This window comes from Dreissena polymorpha, chromosome 7 (genome assembly GCF_020536995.1).
Source record: "Dreissena polymorpha isolate Duluth1 chromosome 7, UMN_Dpol_1.0, whole genome shotgun sequence".
NCBI classification, from domain to species: Eukaryota; Metazoa; Mollusca; class Bivalvia; order Myida; family Dreissenidae; genus Dreissena; species Dreissena polymorpha.
This window is the reverse complement of record NC_068361.1, coordinates 6555881-6577482: the sequence shown is the minus strand read 5'-3', so window position 1 is coordinate 6577482 and position 21602 is coordinate 6555881. Positions and strand designations below refer to the sequence as shown.

Genomic DNA, 21602 nt, shown 5'->3' with positions numbered 1-21602 from the left:
GAGTGTATTGACTTTTAAAAAACGATTTGGGGTCGTCACTTTCAAAAATAATACAAAGGGATCGCTTGAAAGTGGATATGATGGATGAATCGTAGTCAATAAAACTAATTAATAAATAAATATCAATAAAAAATGACCTTCCGAAAAAAATCGACCACCGGAGGAATATGAAACCGGAGTGTAAATACAGGGCAAAAACATACATAATTCAATGTGGTTGCTTATAGCTTTATTTCGCAAATAAAGTTCGACAAAACTTCGCACATATTGTCGATCAAAAGCATGCGATTCTGTTGATCGTAATAGTGAGCCTCCGCGCAATTCTCGTGTTCATGTTTTCCGTTTAACCATCCAGCATCGTTTGGCTCCCCCGGCCCGAAATAGTCCGCCCGTATTGCCACGCCGTCCACCCACGTCCAGTTGCCTTCACTGCCCTCGTCCGTGGCCCCAACCCAAGCACGATCAACTGTAACATGTGTTGATTTTTTAACGAATACGTTTGTGCCTTGGTGTTTGTGTGTTTTTATTTTAATCATTTTTGAATGCAAACAGCAAGAAATAAAACAAAACACAACACAACATAAACAAACAGGAAACTTAAAACTGTTCATGTTATATGTTTAACTTGTACTAAATATTGCATTAGAGTGTAGAAAAAGAAAACAATGAAGTACGGACCATTATGAGACATATGCTTACCTCATAATCACATTATTCATGCATAACTGACATAAATGTAGCGAAAATGTGAACTATTTCATTTGTAAAACAGTAGTCATCGTTCTAGATTACAAATTAAATATCAGGTTTTGTGAAGATCGGGTCAAATATAATGGGATTTTGAAATAAGACCATTTGAGATAAATAAGGCATTAGACCCACTTATTTCTGTATAAATTTATACGAATATCATATTCGACTGAACATTATTTCATAAGCCTTTTCCATAAGATTTAAAAGGGTCGGTAGGAAACTTGCGACAGTTAAAATATTGAACATTCTAAATGTTCGCTAAATAATGAGTCATTGTTCAACAGTTGATTTGATATACAATCATCAAGCATGAAACAGATGTTCAGTATTTTTTTAAGATCCTATGTGTAATGGTGACATTTAGAGGGCGAATAAGGGTTATTTGAGATAAAATAAGAGAGACATATTCATATTTATCGTATTGAAATTTGATCGATCTACAATACGACTAAAATGTTAGGCCTATAAAGAGTGTCTCCGTGTTAAGTTTGGTTGAATGGAAACTATTGAACATTTTTCAAATAAGGCAGATAACTCCAGAATTACCAGGTGATTTGGTTTGATAATCGATCATGGACAACGTTTACAAGATAATATGCCGTCATTGACAATCACACTGTTTGGCGAATTCAAAATTGAGTCCAACGGCTTTCGTTCCGGCGTAAAATAAGATGGCGAAAAAGGTCGAGTTTCGATTAAAGAAAGGCCATTCATAACACGCCTGTATTTTTTTCAAATATTGTCCTCAAACTAAACATATGGAAAAAGGTTGAAACGCACGGCAGACAATGCAATCAAGAATAGTGTCCTTTGAAATAATCTTTTATTGAATTTTCGCACAGTGGTAGGACAACCATTTACTTTTCATTATATACTACGAATCATAACTATGATTGATTTTTGTTTAAATTATTGTGTTTCAATTTTTGTTTATTTTGAAATTCGTTCTTAATGTTGAAGTGGTATTTATTTCATTCCTTATTTATACTTTTACACTGTAAATGTAAAAGGAACGTATTTACATACTCAATTACAGCTTTTTATTAATTAAAGGGTATTTTATATTTATACACAAATATATAAACTTTAATTTGGTAATAATTAATATTATCATAAGTCTATATTTACCAAGAGCTTAAAAACATAAAACAAACTTAATTATTAATGATAATTTATATTATCAAAAACATAACATACCACAATGAATTGAATTTGCAAACAAAATACGATATATATATATATATATATATATATATATATATATATATATATATATATATATATATATATATATATATATATATATATATATATATATATATATATATATATATTCACGACTATTTTAATGAAAACTAATTCGTATTTCGTTTAATATATATATTACATCTGATGCCCCTTTTCAATGCTGTGAGGTATATTTTTTGGTTGACTGCAGCATAACACCTACGGTTTTTAAGTGAATGGAGCCATATGTCGAAGGCTTTTCCCTCGTCTTTGTCGTGGAACACAACGAGATTTCCACCATCGTATATGCAGGTGCTATGGGCCTGATGCCATGACAACTGTATGTCATTGCGCACGCGCACACAGTAGTGATAGATTTTGTCGGATACGGTTACGTTTATGTATCTGTAGCCAGCGTTTCTACAAACCTGCTCTAAAAAGATGAATACAAGTCTAAACAAAGTATGTCTGACAAAACAAATACAAAACAACACCTCTTTCTCAGTTTATACGTTCATTTTGATAATTTTCATTAATTATGTATGTCTAACTGGAACAATTAGTTGGTTAAAGTATTTATTATAATTGCTCATATAATTGTATTTCTTTACTTCATTAAACAGCGTCCATCAATGTCAAGTTGAAATCAAGCTTGCCGATGTTAGAGTCGGACGTGAGATCTGAAGTTTGTCGTTTTCAAATGTAAATCACCAGTAATTTGCTATAATTTACGCCGTTGTTAAAATAAACAGAGCAATAAACAAACCTTGAGACAATCGGAGGGTTGTTGTCTGAAAAATAGAGACGAAAGAACTATTTACCAGAAAAGAGACTATATGAGAAATAGACTAAAGCATGTTCGAAAAGTCAAAATTTATGAAGAAGTGTAGATGTAATTGGGTTTTTGTGTTCTTCTGTTTTTTCCCGTTTTGTTTGGTGTTGTATACAACGTGTAGCTTTTGTAGTAATATACATTCAATTCGTCCAAAATCACAGTATAATGTGCTCTTTTAAATAGCAGCAATGTATTAAACTTGTTGAACGAAACATTCTAGAGCGATGATTTTCATCTTTTTAGTTGAATTCTGTACGCTTTACATTCATGCAGATGTCTATGTATTAATAGGTAATTCAGAAAGTTATGTTATATTACGTTACATGGGCGATAGTGGTGGTGGGGGTGGTTGTGGTGGGGGTGGTAGTGGTGGTCGCCTCTGTTGTGGATGGCACGGTCAAATGGGTGGTTGTGGGCGGTGCTGTTTGAGGCTTGGTTGGAGTGGTTGAAGTTTCGGTTGTGGATGTGGATCCGGTGACCACCCAATGTGCTCGAGAGCAATTGCTATAAAAAGGTAGACCATAAAATACAAAAACACTCATTGGGGTTTATAATGGACATTGTTTGCTTTACTATATAGGAATTTATCCTATAATATCTATGTGTACAAGTACCGCATATACATGCTGAATACTGTATATAAAATAAATTGAACATATAGATGTAGATGCGGTGCCGGTGACTTTCCAGTGTACTCGAGAACAATGACTGTAAAGCAAACACCAGCAAACCAACTACATAACGCACACACACATCACGGAAACAGCGTAAACAATTTCTGAAATACAGTAAACAGTTTCACCAGCGTAACATTCGAAACCTAGGCGTAAAGTGCACTGAATATAGTTATCGTACGGTATGTTTACTAAACGTTATATACTGCGTCGGTGTGGCACTCTCGATTCCCTGTCGGATACAAATCTTAAACGGTACATTACGGCACATGAAGTATCAATCATTTTATTAACGACACGTGATACTAGTAGCAGTAGTACCAGCAGCAGCAGTAGCATCAATATTAGCAGATCTTGATCTTTGTAATATGTTTTGTTTGTGTCAAATTGTTTTTGTTGTTCAGTTGTTGGTCGTTGTTATGCTGTTTGTAATGCTTTTTTGTTCGGGTTGTATTTATTGTTTGTCCGATCGTTTCTATGAATATACGACTCACGTGTTACAGAAGTCTTCCTGGCAGCAGCCAAAACACGCAGTGCTTCTCCTCCCAATTAGTCCGGAACTGCGCAGTGTATCGCACGCCTTAGACCAAAATATTTGGATTATCATATAACAAGTAATAAAAAAACATTTCTTCTTTTCTTTAATAGAAAAATACGTCTACGATTGCCGTTGCACACAGTAACAAGTGTGTGATGTTTTTAAAGCGAGGCCATAACTCGGTCTGCACAGTTTGCCGAAAACTAGTGCCAACCGATTTAGAATATTACATAATATTAAAGTACTGTGACAGTTTTGTAATTGAATAACATACATAATCGAATAACATATATACAAGATATTATTGGGATGAATCTTCTGATCGAGTTGCATGAAGATCAGACAATAAATGTGTTAACAAGATTTTACTATAGCCATATATAGCCATATAAGGAAAAATGCCCCGCCCCTTGGCAGCCATGTTTTTCAAGCAAACGTAACCATTTTCGAACTCATCCAAGATATTATTGAGACCAATCTTCTGACCAAATTTTATGAAGATTGGACAATAAATGTGGTATCTAGAGAGTTAACAAGGCAAATGTTGACGCCACACAACACACAACGGACGACGGACAAAAGGCGAACACAAAAGCTCACCATGAACACGTTGTTCTCAGGTGAGCTAAAAAAAAGTCGCGGTTTGATGTAATTGTTAGTTCTAACTCTTCTATATAAACGGGAAAAGATATAACGCAGTTCAGAAGAACATGTTTTGCTAGGTAATTCAAGAACTTACGCTAGTGGTCATGCATTTACTCGTATACTTCACTTCGTTGGTAAGAGGGATGACTAGGGTAGACAGGAAACATTCCTGGGAATAGACATATAATTTTATCCTCTATGCTGTTATCTTTTTTCCATCGAAAGCAATAGCTTGCAAACATTACTTTTACACTGGTATGCACGCATAACTATATAATAGTCTTCAAACTAGAATCGAGTAAAAATTTAACAAAGGTATCTCACTTATTTACTGATATGTTGTCATTTATCGCTTGTAACATGTGCACGAACAAAACTGAAGCTAAAAATGTATGTAAAAAGGTTTAATAATTAATGTTTAAAGAAGGATAAGACCCTTTAGTTAGATAAAATATGATTAAATGTATTTGGAAGGTAAAAGTTTTCCTAAACTCTATTGAAAGAAAATGTATGCATCGGTCCGAATATATAAGTATGCGTAAACACTATTCGACGAAAAAGTTTGTGTTAACCTTATTGGATGATAAACACAATACTTAAAACCTATTGAACAATAAAAATATGTAAAAACCCTATTGGAAGAAACATTATTAATTCCAATAATAGGAACAAGCGTTTTTAAACCCGGTTATTTACGGTACTTAAAATATAAATATAATACTTATTTTTTGCGATAATTATCGTACAGTTAATATAATAATTTCTCATAAAAATGTACAATATAATAACGACTCAATATCTATAAAATAATATTGCTGATGTTATAATTGTTTTTACTACTTTATTCTAAAGTTCGATGTTTTTGAAGGAATCTGTATTGATAAAATCCTTGATAAAATCCTTAACGAAATGTAAATTGAATGTATATTATGAGCCCGCAGGTCGGTCAGGAGCTGTTCTGTTAACTATGAGGTGTCGTGGTCTCATTTACGGCTCCTGACCAGACTGTGCTAATGCATAAGATCCATTTTCGCATGACGCTGCCTTCATCATTTATCCTGCCTCAGTTGCAAACATTGACCAAATAAAGCAGGGTCGGATAAACTAGTTGATATCCGGCAGTACATCACTAGACCGTGATCTAACCGTAAGTATGTATTCATACGCGCCGATTAACATGTTCTAATATTTGACCTTTGAAATTTTTTGGGACGCATCATTAATGTTATCGTAATATTATATATCATTATTTTTATCATCTTTAAAATATATTACCGAACCAGACTTCTGTATTTATCATGTTCATTTACTTGATTACGCAATTTATGACGTATCTAGTGTGACGTCATTTCTCAGACAAAACATACTATCTAGTTTCTCTCCGGATTTTAGGGACAACTATTTTGACGTGGTGGTTTTAACAGTATTTTTTAATATTTTAAAGCATCGAACGAATCATAAACGATTTTCGGAGTGTGTGTTTGTCATTCATACGTGTTAACTTCGATAGGAATAAAATAATTCGCTACGACAGGATTACGGTTTCGTTAATCAGGTTTTGGGTCAGAATGGTTAGCATTCGATACAAACGCTATCAAAAAAGAGTGTGGTTTAAAATACATTCCGATAATAGAGATGGAAAAACAGAAAATGGATTTCGACAAAGGGATGGAAGAACAGACAATGAATGTGTATATCGTTGTACATTTATTGTTATAAGCAATGGATTAAAGTTGTCATTAAGGTAAATAAAATTTAGTTTTTGTTTTGCTGATGCATTTTGTTTTCATTTTTTTACCAAGAAAAATATCACATTCTCGGTTCGTTTTTTATTTCTTCTCTTAATATTTTCGATAGGAAAGTATTAAAAGGAACAGTTTAATGTGGAACTATTTTTAGCGTGACACAATCGGTAGTTATTCGGTCGTCAGGAATGTAGGAGGCCCGACAAGAATAATTATATTGTTATGTAAATTAATCATTTGTCTTTGATAAAATGTGTCAACGGCATGAAGTAGGATAAATCGAATACATGGTTGGTGCCGAGATGGAGAAAGTTTATCCGGTTCGGCCCGAAAAAGAAAAATAGGGCTCGCTAAAGCTCGCCCTATTTTCTTTTTCTAAGCCTCACCGGATAAACTTTCTCCATCTCGGCACCAACCATGTATTCTCCATATATTTGGTAATAAAATATTATCTCAATAAAAATGAAAACAACAATATTGAGAAAATGGAGTTTGAAGTATGCACGTAAAATGTCGTCCCAGATAAGCCTTGCAGTCCTCACAAGCTTATCAGAGACGGCAATCCGCTTTAACTAAATTTTTGCTAAGAAATGGCTTCCTGCAACTAAAACTAGCATAAAATCGGAAAGTGTCGTCCTTGATTAGCCTGTGCCGACTGCACAGGCTATCCTGACGCGACACCACGCACATGCATTAAACCCCTTTTTCTCAGAGAGCGACTCAAGTTGTTATTAATATAACCCACGTTGGTCGGTCCGCAGTTGACCACGGTCTCACAGGAATCAAGAGTGTCCTGTACATCACATTGGAAACACATTGGTCCACGGATGTTGATATCTGGTATAGCTGGGAATATTATGATAATGATAACTGTTATTAAACGTTTTTATTAACTACGCTTTTGCCTCTACGATCTTATCAAACTACATGCAGATGTACTTTACTCAGTCCGTCTAAATCAGCCTAGCGCAGTCGAAAAATCGTGGTCATTTGAAGGGAAAATATTCTCGCTATTCAAAGGAAACCAACATGCCACGCAAATAGATCATGTAGTTAATAAGTTGGCTAAAACAAACGTGGCCTAAACATTCCTACTCCGAGCGTGTAGAGAACCCCGAAAGTGCGAAAAACAGAGTACCATCAAACAAGTCACATATAGTATGTATGAACTGTAAGCATTAATTGGCTGTATATGTTTACGACAGTATATGTTTGAATATACACATACTATGGCATTAATATTTGTATTTTAGCACTTATAAATTTAAGAGACAGTTTATACGAAGTGAGTACATATTTTTACTTTTGTATGTTTTTCTCTTAAACGTATTATTTTCTGTTGTGTATGTTGAACATTCAATTATGTTTATGTCTGTATATAATTGTGTGTCTAAATATGCACGTAAATTGAGCAATATCACATGCATTTAGAAATCATTCAATAAAATACCCCGCTAGTCATGACACCTTAACAAACGTGTTTGTTTTATTATAAATGATTAAATGATGCATAGTTTATGTTTGTCATAAAATGTAATGAAATATACATGTTGATACTGCATATACTATACATTTTGTTACGCTGTTCATGATTAAATAAAGATATAAAAGTGGTAAGTGTGAATGGTAAAAATAATTCGGTGTTACAGCTTGCATAACAATGTATGCACTTGATACCTTCAATGCAAAGCGTTCCTTTTAACTTGTTATTGCGAATATATTGTTTATTTTGAAGGTATAAGATGTCTTGAAATAAAGATTATCTGTTTGTTTTCAGTTAACACCTTTTATCTAGCATTCTCACTTCATATTTAGACACGCTGGCTTCCTATAAGTGAGTTTAAGATGTTCAATACAATCTAATTCACTGTCATTGCTCCAATTGTATTATAGTTTTATAACGTAGATAATTATATTGCTCCAAACCATATAAATGTAACCAGTTTTGAAATCTTATTTAAGATATGTGCTATCATAATATGTATCATTGCAAACAAGAAGCTGTAATATCTAGGTTATTGTAACAATCACATGGAACTGACAATAATAACCTTGAGGAATTATTAGTACTATGCATTTAGTTTTACAAATAAAATCAATCTAGTCAAGTCATGATAACATTATATTTGTATATGTATACATATTCGTTATGCTACTTATAAGGTCACTATATCAAAGAAATAAAACAACTAGACAACAATCTTAAAATAATTTTGTACTGATTTGCATATGCTCGTTCATCTTTGCAGTGTTCAGCCGAGCTGTTTAAAGATTTATTGTAGTCATATCACTTCTATGTTTGATGGCGTATTGTTTATTGTTTTTGTTGCAACCGTTTCTTATATGTTGATCCTGCTTCTTTTGTCAAAATCGACGCACTTGTTTATGCATTTAATTGAACATTTAACGCTTTTTGTTGTTTTGTGCTTTTGCAATACTATCTGTAAACTGTAGAGGCATCCATGGACTTGAATATCCAAAACAAAGTGGTCTGGATAGGTAAACATAACTTTAGTTCTGAAGGCATTATATTGTGATCGCAATTTAATTGGAACCAACAAGCATTTGACATGTTTGGGTAAACATTTTAAATTGATCTTTAAAAAAAAGGACTTAATAACAGCGACAAAAAAATAAAAGCCTTATGTAAAGCATGTCTAAAAGGATTTTAACACCATTGGACGAATTCAAGTAATTAAAACTTTAGCATTACCAATTTGAAATAATCTCTTTGTTTCCTAGCCAAATCTACCAACTTATCTATGCACAGAGATCAACGAACTGTTTTGTAATTTTGTGTGGAATGGTAAAATGCGAATGAACAAAACTATTTTAACTTAAGCATATATAATGGTTGTCAAAAGATGATGTCTCGTTTTAAATTGTCATTCCCCTTAAGTGTTCATGGATCCGTAGACTTGTCATCCAAAAATGAAAAATTGATGTATATCATTTATACAATGATTTCTTACAAACATGTATAATTGTGGCGGTTCACTATCGTAAAAAATAATTAATAAGAAAAATAAATGAATATTGGAAAGATACCTTGTAAGCATTTGTGGAACTTGTAGAAAATATCCATTTAAAACTCAGCTTTTGCTTCACAATTCCCTTACCCAGACACAACAATTCGGAAACAACAGTGTATTTCTTAATGCATGGTTCAAACACGGCGTTCAGTTTGTTTGGATCCCGATGCAGACTGCTGATAACATATATTTGATTTTTGTTAAGAATTTACGAACCCATTTAATCCAATACGCCTACGGTCCCGTCAAACACAAAGGGTACACAACCTATGTTTGACATAATTTGCAAAAGAAAACGAGTCTTCGCCAGTTTGTATAAAGGAGTGGTCATTTGTTTTTTAATTATATTGAAAAAAACGAATGGCGACATATTGTTGATATGGTTGTTCGTATCACGCTTGATACTAATTTACATTGGTTGATTATAAAAGTGTACATATAATCATAGGTACATACTCCTTATTACTAATTATTTGATATACAACTTCTGCAACCTGTTTTTTTCTGTCAAACTAACTGTGAAACTAGTCAACATACATTTGTGGAATATAAGCAGGTCAAACAGTTAATAACTGAATTATGTTCTGGATGTAATCATTTTTCGAATTTTCTAAATATGCATTCCTTCATACTGGGGCATGCTAATACAACATACCTTTATACTAAACATTTGTTTTGATCACAATGTTTATTTATACGTGTTCAACGATTAAAACTATACCCACTCTAAAGCTGAAAATAGCTATGTTTACGCCGCCATGTACTTTACAAAATTATAACATAACCTACGCTCCAGGAGTGAAATAATTTAATGCTCAATTTTGTTTATTACACGTGTGTTATTACACTAGTTACATAACTGTGAAATAACGTCAATCTTGACGAAATGACGTCATTATTCCAGCGAATTTCTTCAGTTGAAGTCTTTTACAATGTGAATAAATGGTGAAAAGAGCATAAACTTAAAAGAAAATGTGTTGGTCATGTAATAAATAGAATCTTAGATTCGTGGTCATTTTGCATTGAATTTATTAAACTCGCCATCTTAATGAAGATAAAAACTCGGCGGCAAGCCTCGTTTTTATCTTCATTTAGATGATTTGTTTAATAAATTCAATACAAAACGACCACTCGTGCAAGATCCTGTATTTATTAATTTTGACGATATGCGTCATAGTTAAAAAAATTGAAAGTATTGTTAATCCTACTCCATTATTTGTAATAAGAAGCTTTAGAAGTGTTGTTTTGGTAAAGTATTACTCAAACAAATATGTTTATGTTGTAATAAACTTTTGAAATGTATGAAATGTAATTACTTATGCATTTATGGCGTGTGAACTACATGTACGGTGTTAAGTGGGATGCCGTCGACCCTCGCACACCTATTCACGAGGAAAATGAAATGTATTGAAAGAAAACAAAGAACAACAAAATCATTACGCTTTGCACGTTTTGAAAAATCTAAAGTAATTATAACATGAAGAAAACCGTTGAACCAACGATACGAAAAATGCCGTCACTTGGATCTAAATCCAAGTTACCTTTGGCAATTCAGACGAATTCAAAGCCTTATTTTAAATGTCATATTGCAAAATTAATTTTTAATTTCAAGAAAACCGATAAAAGCGAATTAGCATGTCATCTGTTAACAATAGTTTTCATATTTTTTTCTAGACCTTACGTGTAAGTTTTCTCATTCGAACCTAATTTATAGATATATTTTTTCGGATCGATGAACTATTTTTAAAACATTTCATGTTTCCAATTTGATCTAAAAATTCTTAACTTTCTGTAACTTATTGAACGCTATAAAATGTGTGAACAAGGGTAGTTCGACCATATGATTCCCTTTTTCCCGACAGAGGAAGCATTAAAAAATTAACATGTTTAACACGAAATGTTAAAGACATGACAAAGAAACTCCGCAAAAAATACACAGAAATAATTTCTTGATTAACCTCCGGAAGTCTTTTATACGAGGCAAGTGGCAATTTGCCTTTACGATACAGGACTAAACATGAAACACAATATGAAAACACAAAACCACCTTAAAACGACAGTGGAAGGTGTTAAGGGTTTAAACCGAGTTGATGACCAGCCAAGGCTAATAATTTTTGACAACAAGAAAACAAATGTAAACACAAGGTATACCGTATAATCGCAAATAAAAAAAAGATAAAGGAGAATATATAGTGGATATTTGCTATTTCATGAGCAAAGCCAGGTAACCGTTCAATATTTTTTCCGTTAAAATTTTAAAATACACAAAACATATTTTTTCGAGCGCTTGCAAGACTAGTAAATACGTACTATAAAAAAATATCAAGGAGGATTGGTTGGACCAATAATGACGTCATTGCTCGACTTACGTTGTGAACCGCATCCCTGGAGATTGCAGTAGTTGCCTTGGCAACATTCAATGCACGTTTCAATGTCCCCCGAGGTTCGACGAATGACCATGGAGTCATTAACCCAGTCGTTAACTGGGCATCGCTTGGAAAACACAAATAAAATAATATATTGACATGGCAAACATATATTTACGAATCTATTATATAGATAACTATTTAGGTTTGAATACTGACACAATTTTAGCGTGGTGTATACAATCTATGCTACGAGCAATGGTGGAACGTTCAATTTCGACTGCGGTGCGAAAATGCTTTCCTTTCCCGACCTCATCTTGCATGATATTGTTCAATTTGATGTCTTTATCTAGACAATACACAAGATATAGCGACAAACATACCAAATATATCAAAATACTTAATGATACTTAAACACACTTAACTGGGTTTTATTGTTGTTTATCACGAGGTAAAAATACATCTTAGTTTAAACAACAATCGCCAATAACGATAATGTGATACAATATGCTGTATAATTTCGGTGTCCACACTCGAAAGAATCGTTATCTTGACGCCGGTTCCTATCGCTGCGTTATTAAGTTGTAGTCTGACTTTAATTTAGGTCAATGATTTAGCATCCAAATATAGTACTCTATGACTGCTATACGCTAATTGCGATCTTCAAATCAATTACAGAATAGTCACAATACTTCAATTCAACTATTACAGCAAACACTTAGTTTTTTGCGTGAGTCATCTCTTTTGTATATTTCTTTAACGCATTCAAGGAGTGTATGGTCTACAAAAAATATGATATCGAAAATAGATTCCTCTCAGGAGGATGTTGCACGTTCTTAAACATCTTAAGTTTATACATATGGTGATGGGTGAATTGTGGAAATATTGCATAAAAAGAATGCATGCATGTATGTGATAACATGTCTATAGACTCTCGCATGAATTCGTTTGTTTTACATTTTGCTTGACTATGTTTTATTCTGGAGGTCAATCCGGATATATATATATATATATATATATATATATATATATATATATATATATATATATATATATATATATATATATATATATATATATATATATATATAATGTTTGAATGTGTATAACAATATGTGGTCAATATTTGAATGCATACAATTTTATTATCCTATCATAAAATGGCATACTGAGTGTAATACGAAACAGAATGTTTTGGAGGTTATATTACTTTTGAAGTCTGTATATTTTTGAACTTACAATAACAATCCAATATTTATTCAATTAACATTTTGCAAATAATCTAGTTGGGTTTAGTCATATAAATGGTTTCCCCGAAAGCATTCGTATGTGGACATGCTGCTAATAGTACATTTGCATCAACAGTTGCGTAAAGACACAGTCTTTGTAAACTTTTCAAATGGTTATTTTCATTGTGTTCCTAATAAACATTTCAGTGTGAATGCTTTTCTCAATCCTATTTCAGTATCTTCAGCGATCTAACCTGACCATTGGCCTACAAATCTGTTTTAAATATGTTACTTGCATACATGCGTTGGCATCCCGTTTAATAAAACACCTTTTAGATGAGTAACTTACTTAAGTAGTTTGGCAGGTCAGAACAATTATAGAAGTAGTCTGACAACCCGTATCATTGAACATTGTGTGTGATGTGTTACTTACATTAGAAGCCTGGCAGCCCGTATCATAAAACACGTGCCCTCCGTCGGACACGAATTGGGTCACGTGACAAACCTAAATAAAGGAAAAAAAGTCAGCGATATAGTAGAAACTGATTAATATTTAATTGGATTTAAATTGAAACATACGGACTTTATACTGGCTTTTTTGTTAGAACTGCGTTGAATACTAGGGCACAGCCTGTTTTCTATTTGCATTTTTATATTGTCTACAGCTCATACTTTCAAAAAAGTTATCATTAAGGCTCTATAAAAAAATTCAATTAGTATAGTATTGGATATCACATGGTAAGCAATGCGCACCAATACATTCCGTTTGATTTGGATTATTATTTTCAAAACCGATAGAAAACTTATGATTTTAACGCATTTTAATTAATTGCACTTGATCAACTAACACCAGTAGCCAATCCGTTTCACCAGTCATCATACTTCGTCTTTAGCTTGGACGGCCTATACCAAATTTCTTAGTTCCACTGAGTGGACCCTCACCTCGTGTTCTGAACACCTGATAACGTGGTTACAGTGGCTGGGGGATGGTAGACGCTTGCAGTCCATGCACATAGGACCCCGGGCAGAGTCTCCTGTACCGACAGGGAATCAAAACGCTGATAGAGTTAAACAACTCAATCTTACTAAAAATAATGCATCTTTAGCTACATACGTTTGTTTGTTAGATAACATCGTATTAGTAGTTAATAAATTAACAGTTTTCTTAAAATATTTTGTGTTGAGTTAGGGTAGTGTTTGACCTGACAGAAGATGGAGATGATACATCTGGTTTATAACAGGGCGAATCACTTTAATGAAATCGAAGAGTAGTAATAATCGATTATTTTACGTGTTGCATTCGTAGTAAAGAAGTAGTTTCATCGATACTGATTTCTAAATCAGTACACTATCCAGTTGACTGGTTTTTTGGACTCCGCCAGATTCGCAAAATGGGAAATCAGAAGTATTTTTCGGTCTTGTTTTTGTCTGAAAACTCTCTTATCCGAAATTCTAAAAGCGTTGTGTTATTCAAAGCCTGTATGATATTTTCCTTCTTAGTTTTATACGAAATAAAAATAACAGTAGTTATATGTGAGCAACTTGCACCCATTTTGTACATGAAGGCTTCTTATATTGGAACCATTCTAAACGTTAACAAAATGTGAAAGTTTCGAATGCCAAAATACCAAAAACAGCATTGAAATGGTGCCTATAAAAACGATTTATTGATACAATCATTTTACTTTTACACACGACATACAAAAAGTCACACACATATATGATGGGAGGGGCGAATCATTTGGTAAGATTTTGAAGTTATAACTGCTTAGGAGTTCGGACGCCAGTGTCTAGCAACGAATGAACGGACGATCTCAATCATTTTGCCATACTGACCCATTTGACGACCTTGTGGTCGATCACATTCTTATACGGGATATATTTTGTTGTTAGTGTGTGTTTTTTTGTTAAAGAGAGTGGTTCATGGTTAAGCCAAACGAGAATTGTAAACACTGTCGTACTAGATTCAAAACATACTGTATGCGTTATGCTCAAACAGGGAAAACAACAATAGTGACGAAACAAACCTGCTGAAAACGGTTGTATATTAATATTTTTCTCCATAATTTTGCAAATACCACTTTCAGATGTCCCGGGCTTAAACTCCAGGGAGGAAAACTTTTTATAGAACCATTTTCATTGCCTTTATTGTGATTAAAAAAAATCAAATGTTACGTTTTTACTTGTACATTAATTCATTTTTTTATTTAAAAAAATGAAAACCTTGGAAAAAGTATTTTTTAAACACGTAAAGGAAGTATATAAATACAATGTGTCCAGGTAAGACTAATTATCAAAAAGACTGAAGCTATTAGAAACATATTTTAAAAACAAATAAACGACATCGAGTCACTCATTCGTCGCTAATAATCCCCTTATATTTAGTTTGTTGCAATTTATGTCCTTGTCAATGTTTAAAAGGGACATCGTCACATATTTTGGATCAGAACAATATGCGAAAAATTGTATTACCTATAATTTATTGACGGAAGCTATTGTTATGTTCTGGGAAGAACTATGTTTGACAAATGAATTGTATTTGTCCGTGCAAAATGCTATCCTTAAAACATAGTTGTTTTATACGAAATACATTTTGTATTTTTAAACAATGTTTGCAAATATATTCAAACACAAAAATATGCAACTATCCCTTAATGGAATTAAACACATGTGTACATTATTAAAATAAGGACACAAACTGTTGGCTGCCATCCGAGACAGACACGATGCTTTGTATTAGGGTTGGTGATAAAACAATTGTTACTTTCGCGGAACTATCGGATGACAATGGTCGGAGCTAGCCAATTAAGCGTGTTCGGCTTGTATCGGGGTGTTTCGGTAAAGCTTCACGACCACCAGGGACCAGTTTGTGTCTGATTAGAACGCATTTGGACGTTCATGAAATTTCGATGATACAACACTAGATACGCAGAAATCTGGGTTTATCTGGTGCAATGTGATATATGACGACGCAGCAAGTTTTACATAAACTTCATTTACATCAGCGAAATCAAATTCATATGAAAATATTGAAACGAAACAAAATTAATAGTATTGGCCATTCAAATAAAAATCTTTTGATTATCGCAAGTGGAAGTCAATAGACCAATACGTGTTTGCGTAAAATATCCCTGCGAAGCCTCAAGGATTGCGTTTTACTTTGTCGGCCCACAGTCGATAAATATCTTTGCTGAACATGAATAAGAATATTTAATAAACAAAGTATATAAGTTTGCCAATCAAAATCGCCATACCAAAACACTTCCTGAAAATAATACACATTCCTGTTCAAAATTTGTTTTTGTTTTTAATCAATACAAAATGTTTCCCAAAACAACAACCTTTAGGCTTGAACTTTAAATTACTTTAGGTGTTCTAAAAACGTGACCAACTAGAACACATGTATCTTTTATGTCAAATAAAAATAGATTAATGTGACAAAGACATAAAGATAAGGGGACTAGTAGACTTAACTGCCTGTAGGTCAACAATAACAGTTACAAATATTAACATAAATCATGATGACATCGCTTCTAAACAGGCACACCTTTGTATCAAAATAAAGACACCGATTCATACGGAAATGTGTTCCAATGCTATTTAAGGCATTGGTGAATTCTGATCTATACCTAATTATGGAATCGGGGTATTCGTATGCGAACCTTTTGTTTAATAGTTACAAAATTAGGTATTGGACCGTGCTCTGTGAAAAGGGGTTAAATTCATGTGCGTAAAGTGTCGTCCAATATTGGTGCACAGGCGTATCAGGAACGACATTTTCCGCGTTCATGATATGTTTCGTGTCAATAAAGTGTCTTCTTAGTTAAAATCAAGTTAAGGTTCAGTCGTCCCTGGTAAGCCTGTGCGGACTGCACCGGCTAATCTGGGACGACACTTGCATTTAACCAACCCCTTTTTCACAGAGTGCAGCACAAACATTTTTATATTTAGTTTAAACGAAAATTAAGTGCAAACGACAGTTAACCAAATGTGATCAGATAGCCCCTGTATGAACCCGATAACAAGAGACATTTGTAGAGCTTTATCTGTGCTGACCTTTATGGAACCTTGAAACCCTGAAAAAGTAGAATGCATGTCCAAATTAACGCTTATTTACCAACTATAGGCCTTCGAGGCCTTTGAAACAGTTTGGACTGTTTTCAAATGTTTAATTTAAAAGTTTTGCCAACTTTTTGTTTAAGGTTATGTAATTAGTAATTTCTTTTACAGTGTGATGTGAACAGACAAACTAATAGTCGGTCCACCCTCGTAAACACTCGAAGACAAATATTCGAATATCGGAATAAAAATGAAGTTTGAAGTTAGTGTACCTCGGTGTACTTTAGATAGGTTGACATATCGAACATCTACACAATGGTTTACTCAGTTCTAACTTATTCATACCGGTTCAATCTCTTACAGCATGATTACGTTATAGCTAGGTTCTAGGTCTAGGGCGTCAAACTTCACTCGTTATTAGAAAATAGGTCACCTTATCCAAACATGTTATTGCATATCAAAATTGTTAATAAACTTCATAGAACGTTTTATTGTGTCAAAAATATAGTTAACAACATGTGTTTTGTATTATTGTGTTTTTTATGCATTTTTATATCATAGCGATTAAACCGATAGTAAAGCGATTCGAAACGTAGCATTGTTAAAACATGCGTTATGCATATTGAATTTTAAATGGTAAATCAAACCCTCTTTGTTTGACATAATAGGGAAGGCTCAGAACAGAATATTGGAATTGTTTAAAATTAAATTAGATTCTGAAAGTAAAAATTGCCTGTGTTGAAATCTCTTCTCCGGGCAAATGCAAGGAAATGTCAGCGCCTACACGATTGTACATAATATCAAGTTAGATTGTCTGATATTGTCTTAAATTAAACAACTAATATGTGTTCTTAAATATATGAGTTACGTGAAGTGAAGCAATTCAAGATTCTTTTCGACGGTAGGAACACTCGTTGTCAACAATAAAGAAAAGACGATTTGTATTAGAAAAACGGCCTGTTTCGTATGAGAATAGTTAGTCCGTTTGATTGTTTTATTCTTCAACAATTATATTGCTGATGAAGTTGCACTATCGATATTATAGTTCATTCAAATTCACATTCGATTTGAACTGAACAACTAAATCTTATGTTATCCTTCATACACGATATTATTGTTCATCAACTTCCCCAAAAGTATGCGCAGATTTTGTTACGTCTTATAGATCCTCTTCTTTTCAAAATTATGTCAAAGCACATACTTGTTGCCATTATTCCATCAAACTTTATTTTCTGACTGTCTGCAACAAATAGTGATGTTTTTGTACGATCAATCTTACCCAGAATCATTATTACTGCGAATGTTCTTGACTTAATATTGTAGCCTCTAATGGTTACCAGACAAACCCTGATTGTGTGTGGATCAGTATTTAATCAAAGACGACAAGAAACATTTATAGATTTGGATTTTATGAAAATATTTGACCATATATAGTGGTCATTATGTCATGTGATTTTATATTCAAATAGAATTTAAACACTACTTTGGACAGGTTGATGGTCTTCATTCGGCGTCGACGACGTTGCGTTGATGCTGTTCGTCGCTGCGTGGACGATGTTCGATGTCGTCGTTGCGTGGATAGTACCGACATCCACCAGAACCACGCAGATACTGACCAAACACAGGATGTAGGACTGAAAACAAGACTTCGCCGTTTGTACATTTACGTGTGATTATTTGCTTTCAATATTTATATTTTGACAGTAATAACAAAAAAAACCAACGTTGAATAATAATGCATTCGCAGGAATTCGATCCCGGGTCATTTGGGAGAAACAGTTTAACGGTTTCTAATGCGCCATTCAATTTATGAACTAATAACGTTTTAAAGTTACAACACAATATTGAGTACCGGTACTACAGGTATTTACCAATTGCTCGATGTACAACTTGACACAATTGTATCATTGTGTCTATTTTGGTTTTGAGAACTGCAATTGGGTTTTCACCAAAGTGCAGTACAACACCGCTTCTTGACAATAAAACAAATGAACATACCATGTCTGCGCTCGTTCGACTGTCTTACTGGCAGTCAATTGCGTTATTATCTGATATGAATACAATATTTAGGAACATCGGACAGGACAATAAGATAAAGACCCGTGGCAAAGTCGATATGTTTCGGTGTTTCTGCGAGACGACCTGTGACTAGTTCGTTTCTGTTTTAAACTCTTTTGACACCTGAACGGCTTACTTTTATTGCATACCTCTTTCATCACAATCGCACTTCACCTTAAAGAACCCTTTAGCAATAATCGTAACGTTTTTATCAAAGCTATAATTAGTTGAAATACCATGATATCCCTTACCATCGATAATAGGAATGACATGCGACTGTCTACTAAGCGCAGTGGTTTAGTACACGCGCTTTTCTTCTTTGCGACATTTGTTAAATCCCCGTTCCTGTATGCATGTATGTTTGTGTGCCATAACAACACATACATAAATCAACTCGATGGATAGTTCTTTGCTTTTTATTCAATTGTTAAAATTAAGTTTCCAATTCCATATAATTCTTTAAATTAGTTGTAAATGCAATACTTCTAAATCCATGTAATTCTCCAGATAACTAACAACGTGTCCAAGACATGACAAAATCCGTCCAAATTCATCCGGATAGGACCCCATCACTAAGGGGTCCCAGAAGATAAACCTCTAGCGTCCCTCCTATGTGTTAAATCCTCGTTGTTTTTTAGTGTCCAACACGCATTGCTTATATACATGTATCGTTACATAAACATGTCAACTTGATGGATCAAACCAATTTGTTGAAATGCATATACGGGCATATACGTTCGTATTCTTATCTGGTAATTGCACCGACACGAAAACAAACATCATTCAAACGGACTGAACCCATTTACAAGTATGCTTCTACTGTCAACAAACTAATGAGTTCCGGCCATACTGACGTAAACACAAGGCACGCATTATTGCGAACAAGATATATACATCAATTATGGTAAGTGGTTATCATACTGGACAGTTTAGGTTTCCTCCGGGAAGTCAGGCTGCCACCCCTCCTCCTCATAGAACAAGACCACATCTACATTGAAAATACTCACATTATAATAGGATATGTACATGTATAAGCATTGTGTAAAATGCATCTCATTTATCACACAGTTTGTCTGACAATTCTACAGTGTCTATGAATTATTAATAGTTTCTTGTCTTGCCGTTAATTTCTTTATCGTAACGGCACTTTGTCTACTAAGTGAAATGAATATTTTTCGGCGTAAGCTGTATTAAGCCAGCTTTTCACCTGACCTGACCTTTATAAGTGTCCAATAATATTCAAATAAAATTTCCCGCGGCTAGGTACGAATGAATACACTTCATTTATTCCATTGGCTGATTTGAGTATAATACCAGAACATTGGAAACATATCCGCGTCATTGTAACACTGTTTTACTGCATGAAACAATTTTATCTCTAATGAAAAGGCTCAATAGATAGAACAGTTTTACAATCAATTCTCGACATAAATACAGTTTGTGCGTACACCTTTTATTTTCAGAGAATTACCAGTGCAAAAGCGTTTATACTCAAGGCTATGCATTGCATTTCAACCAGCGAGGTTTCGGGTCAATTCGCGGCCAGTGTGTGAAAGTCAGAGTCTATATACAGTTCATCACAGTTCGCAGCCAGTAAAATAATCGTTATATAATAAAGACTCTATCCGTGAACTAGGGGACCTGGAATTTTCTTTAGACCCGAAATATGTTAAATGAAGATATTCAGCAATATAATTATGATATGTCAATAATAGATTATTAATGTGTTTTCAACAATACAATGATAAATATTATTTTAGATGAATTTAACAATAATTATTCCACCATATTGACTATTGTATTAAGCATGAGCGCGATGATTCTCGAAACTGTTAATAATCGAATCATATAGCAATGTCCGACAAACCACTAAAACAGATTTGTTCGAAGAACGCGCCTATAAATACGGATACTTCACGTGTGGCCGGTTGACTCGTATGTTTTAATTTAACTTCCATTCTTCTTTTGGCTTTCTGTTTTGTATCTAAAGGTTTATGACCAGCAATATGTAATAATGTAAAATAAGCCGCGAAAACTCCGCGTAACATCCCTTACTGCGTGTGAAGCAGCTATGAACTGCACAGAAAAAGACATTCGCTATCATTGATCTCATTCATTGAACTATCAACGACGTTTATCTTTTTTAAAGATATTTCTTGTTTCGTTTATACCTAATGATAAAATATGACACTTCTGCAGTGAAATAACAGAAGTGAAAATAAAAAAATTGTTATTTTCACCGGTGAGAAATAATACATTTTCGGAACTACTATTTCTATGTTTAGATTATTTTGTTAAATATGTTCTATGATCACGATAGAAATAAAATCGATATTCCATCGAATCAAACAAATTTTCATTTTATTTTATGCGTTTTCACCGTTTATTTACATTGTAAAAGAGTTTAACTGGATAATTTCGCTGGATTTATGACGTCATTT

The 21602-nt window shown here is 33.6% G+C and overlaps 1 protein-coding gene across 2 annotated transcripts; it reads right to left on the bottom strand.

Moving 5' to 3' along the window:
• Positions 1-214: 214 nt before the first annotated feature.
• LOC127838666 (uncharacterized) lies at positions 215-19859 on the bottom strand. Of its 2 annotated transcripts, none has more exons than XM_052366533.1 (12): positions 19413-19859; positions 18587-18737; positions 13987-14078; positions 13478-13549; positions 11819-11942; positions 7163-7263; positions 4767-4841; positions 3984-4069; positions 3139-3319; positions 2747-2771; positions 2204-2413; positions 215-466 (listed from the first exon to the last, which is right to left on the bottom strand). In XM_052366533.1, the coding sequence occupies exons 1-12, from the start codon at positions 19545-19547 to the stop codon at positions 222-224; spliced, it is 1497 nt and encodes a 498-aa protein (XP_052222493.1). In that variant the 5' UTR covers positions 19548-19859; the 3' UTR covers positions 215-221. The 2 variants fall into 2 exon arrangements, with proteins under 2 accessions (XP_052222493.1, XP_052222494.1); XM_052366534.1 differs by lacking the exon at positions 19413-19859 and adding an exon at positions 19102-19262.
• Positions 19860-21602: the final 1743 nt, after the last annotated feature.

Coding starts and splice junctions, on each gene's coding strand:
- LOC127838666 (XM_052366533.1), bottom strand. CDS start 19,547: ATGTATGTGTTGTTATGGCACACAAACATACATGCATACAGGAACGGG. Junction 18,738..19,412: donor TGTCATTCCTATTATCGATG/GTAAGGGATATC, acceptor TCTTGTTTTCAG/TCCTACATCCTGTGTTTGGT. Junction 11,943..13,477: donor CGGGCTGCCAGGCTTCTAAT/GTAAGTAACACA, acceptor GTGTTTTCCAAG/CGATGCCCAGTTAACGACTG.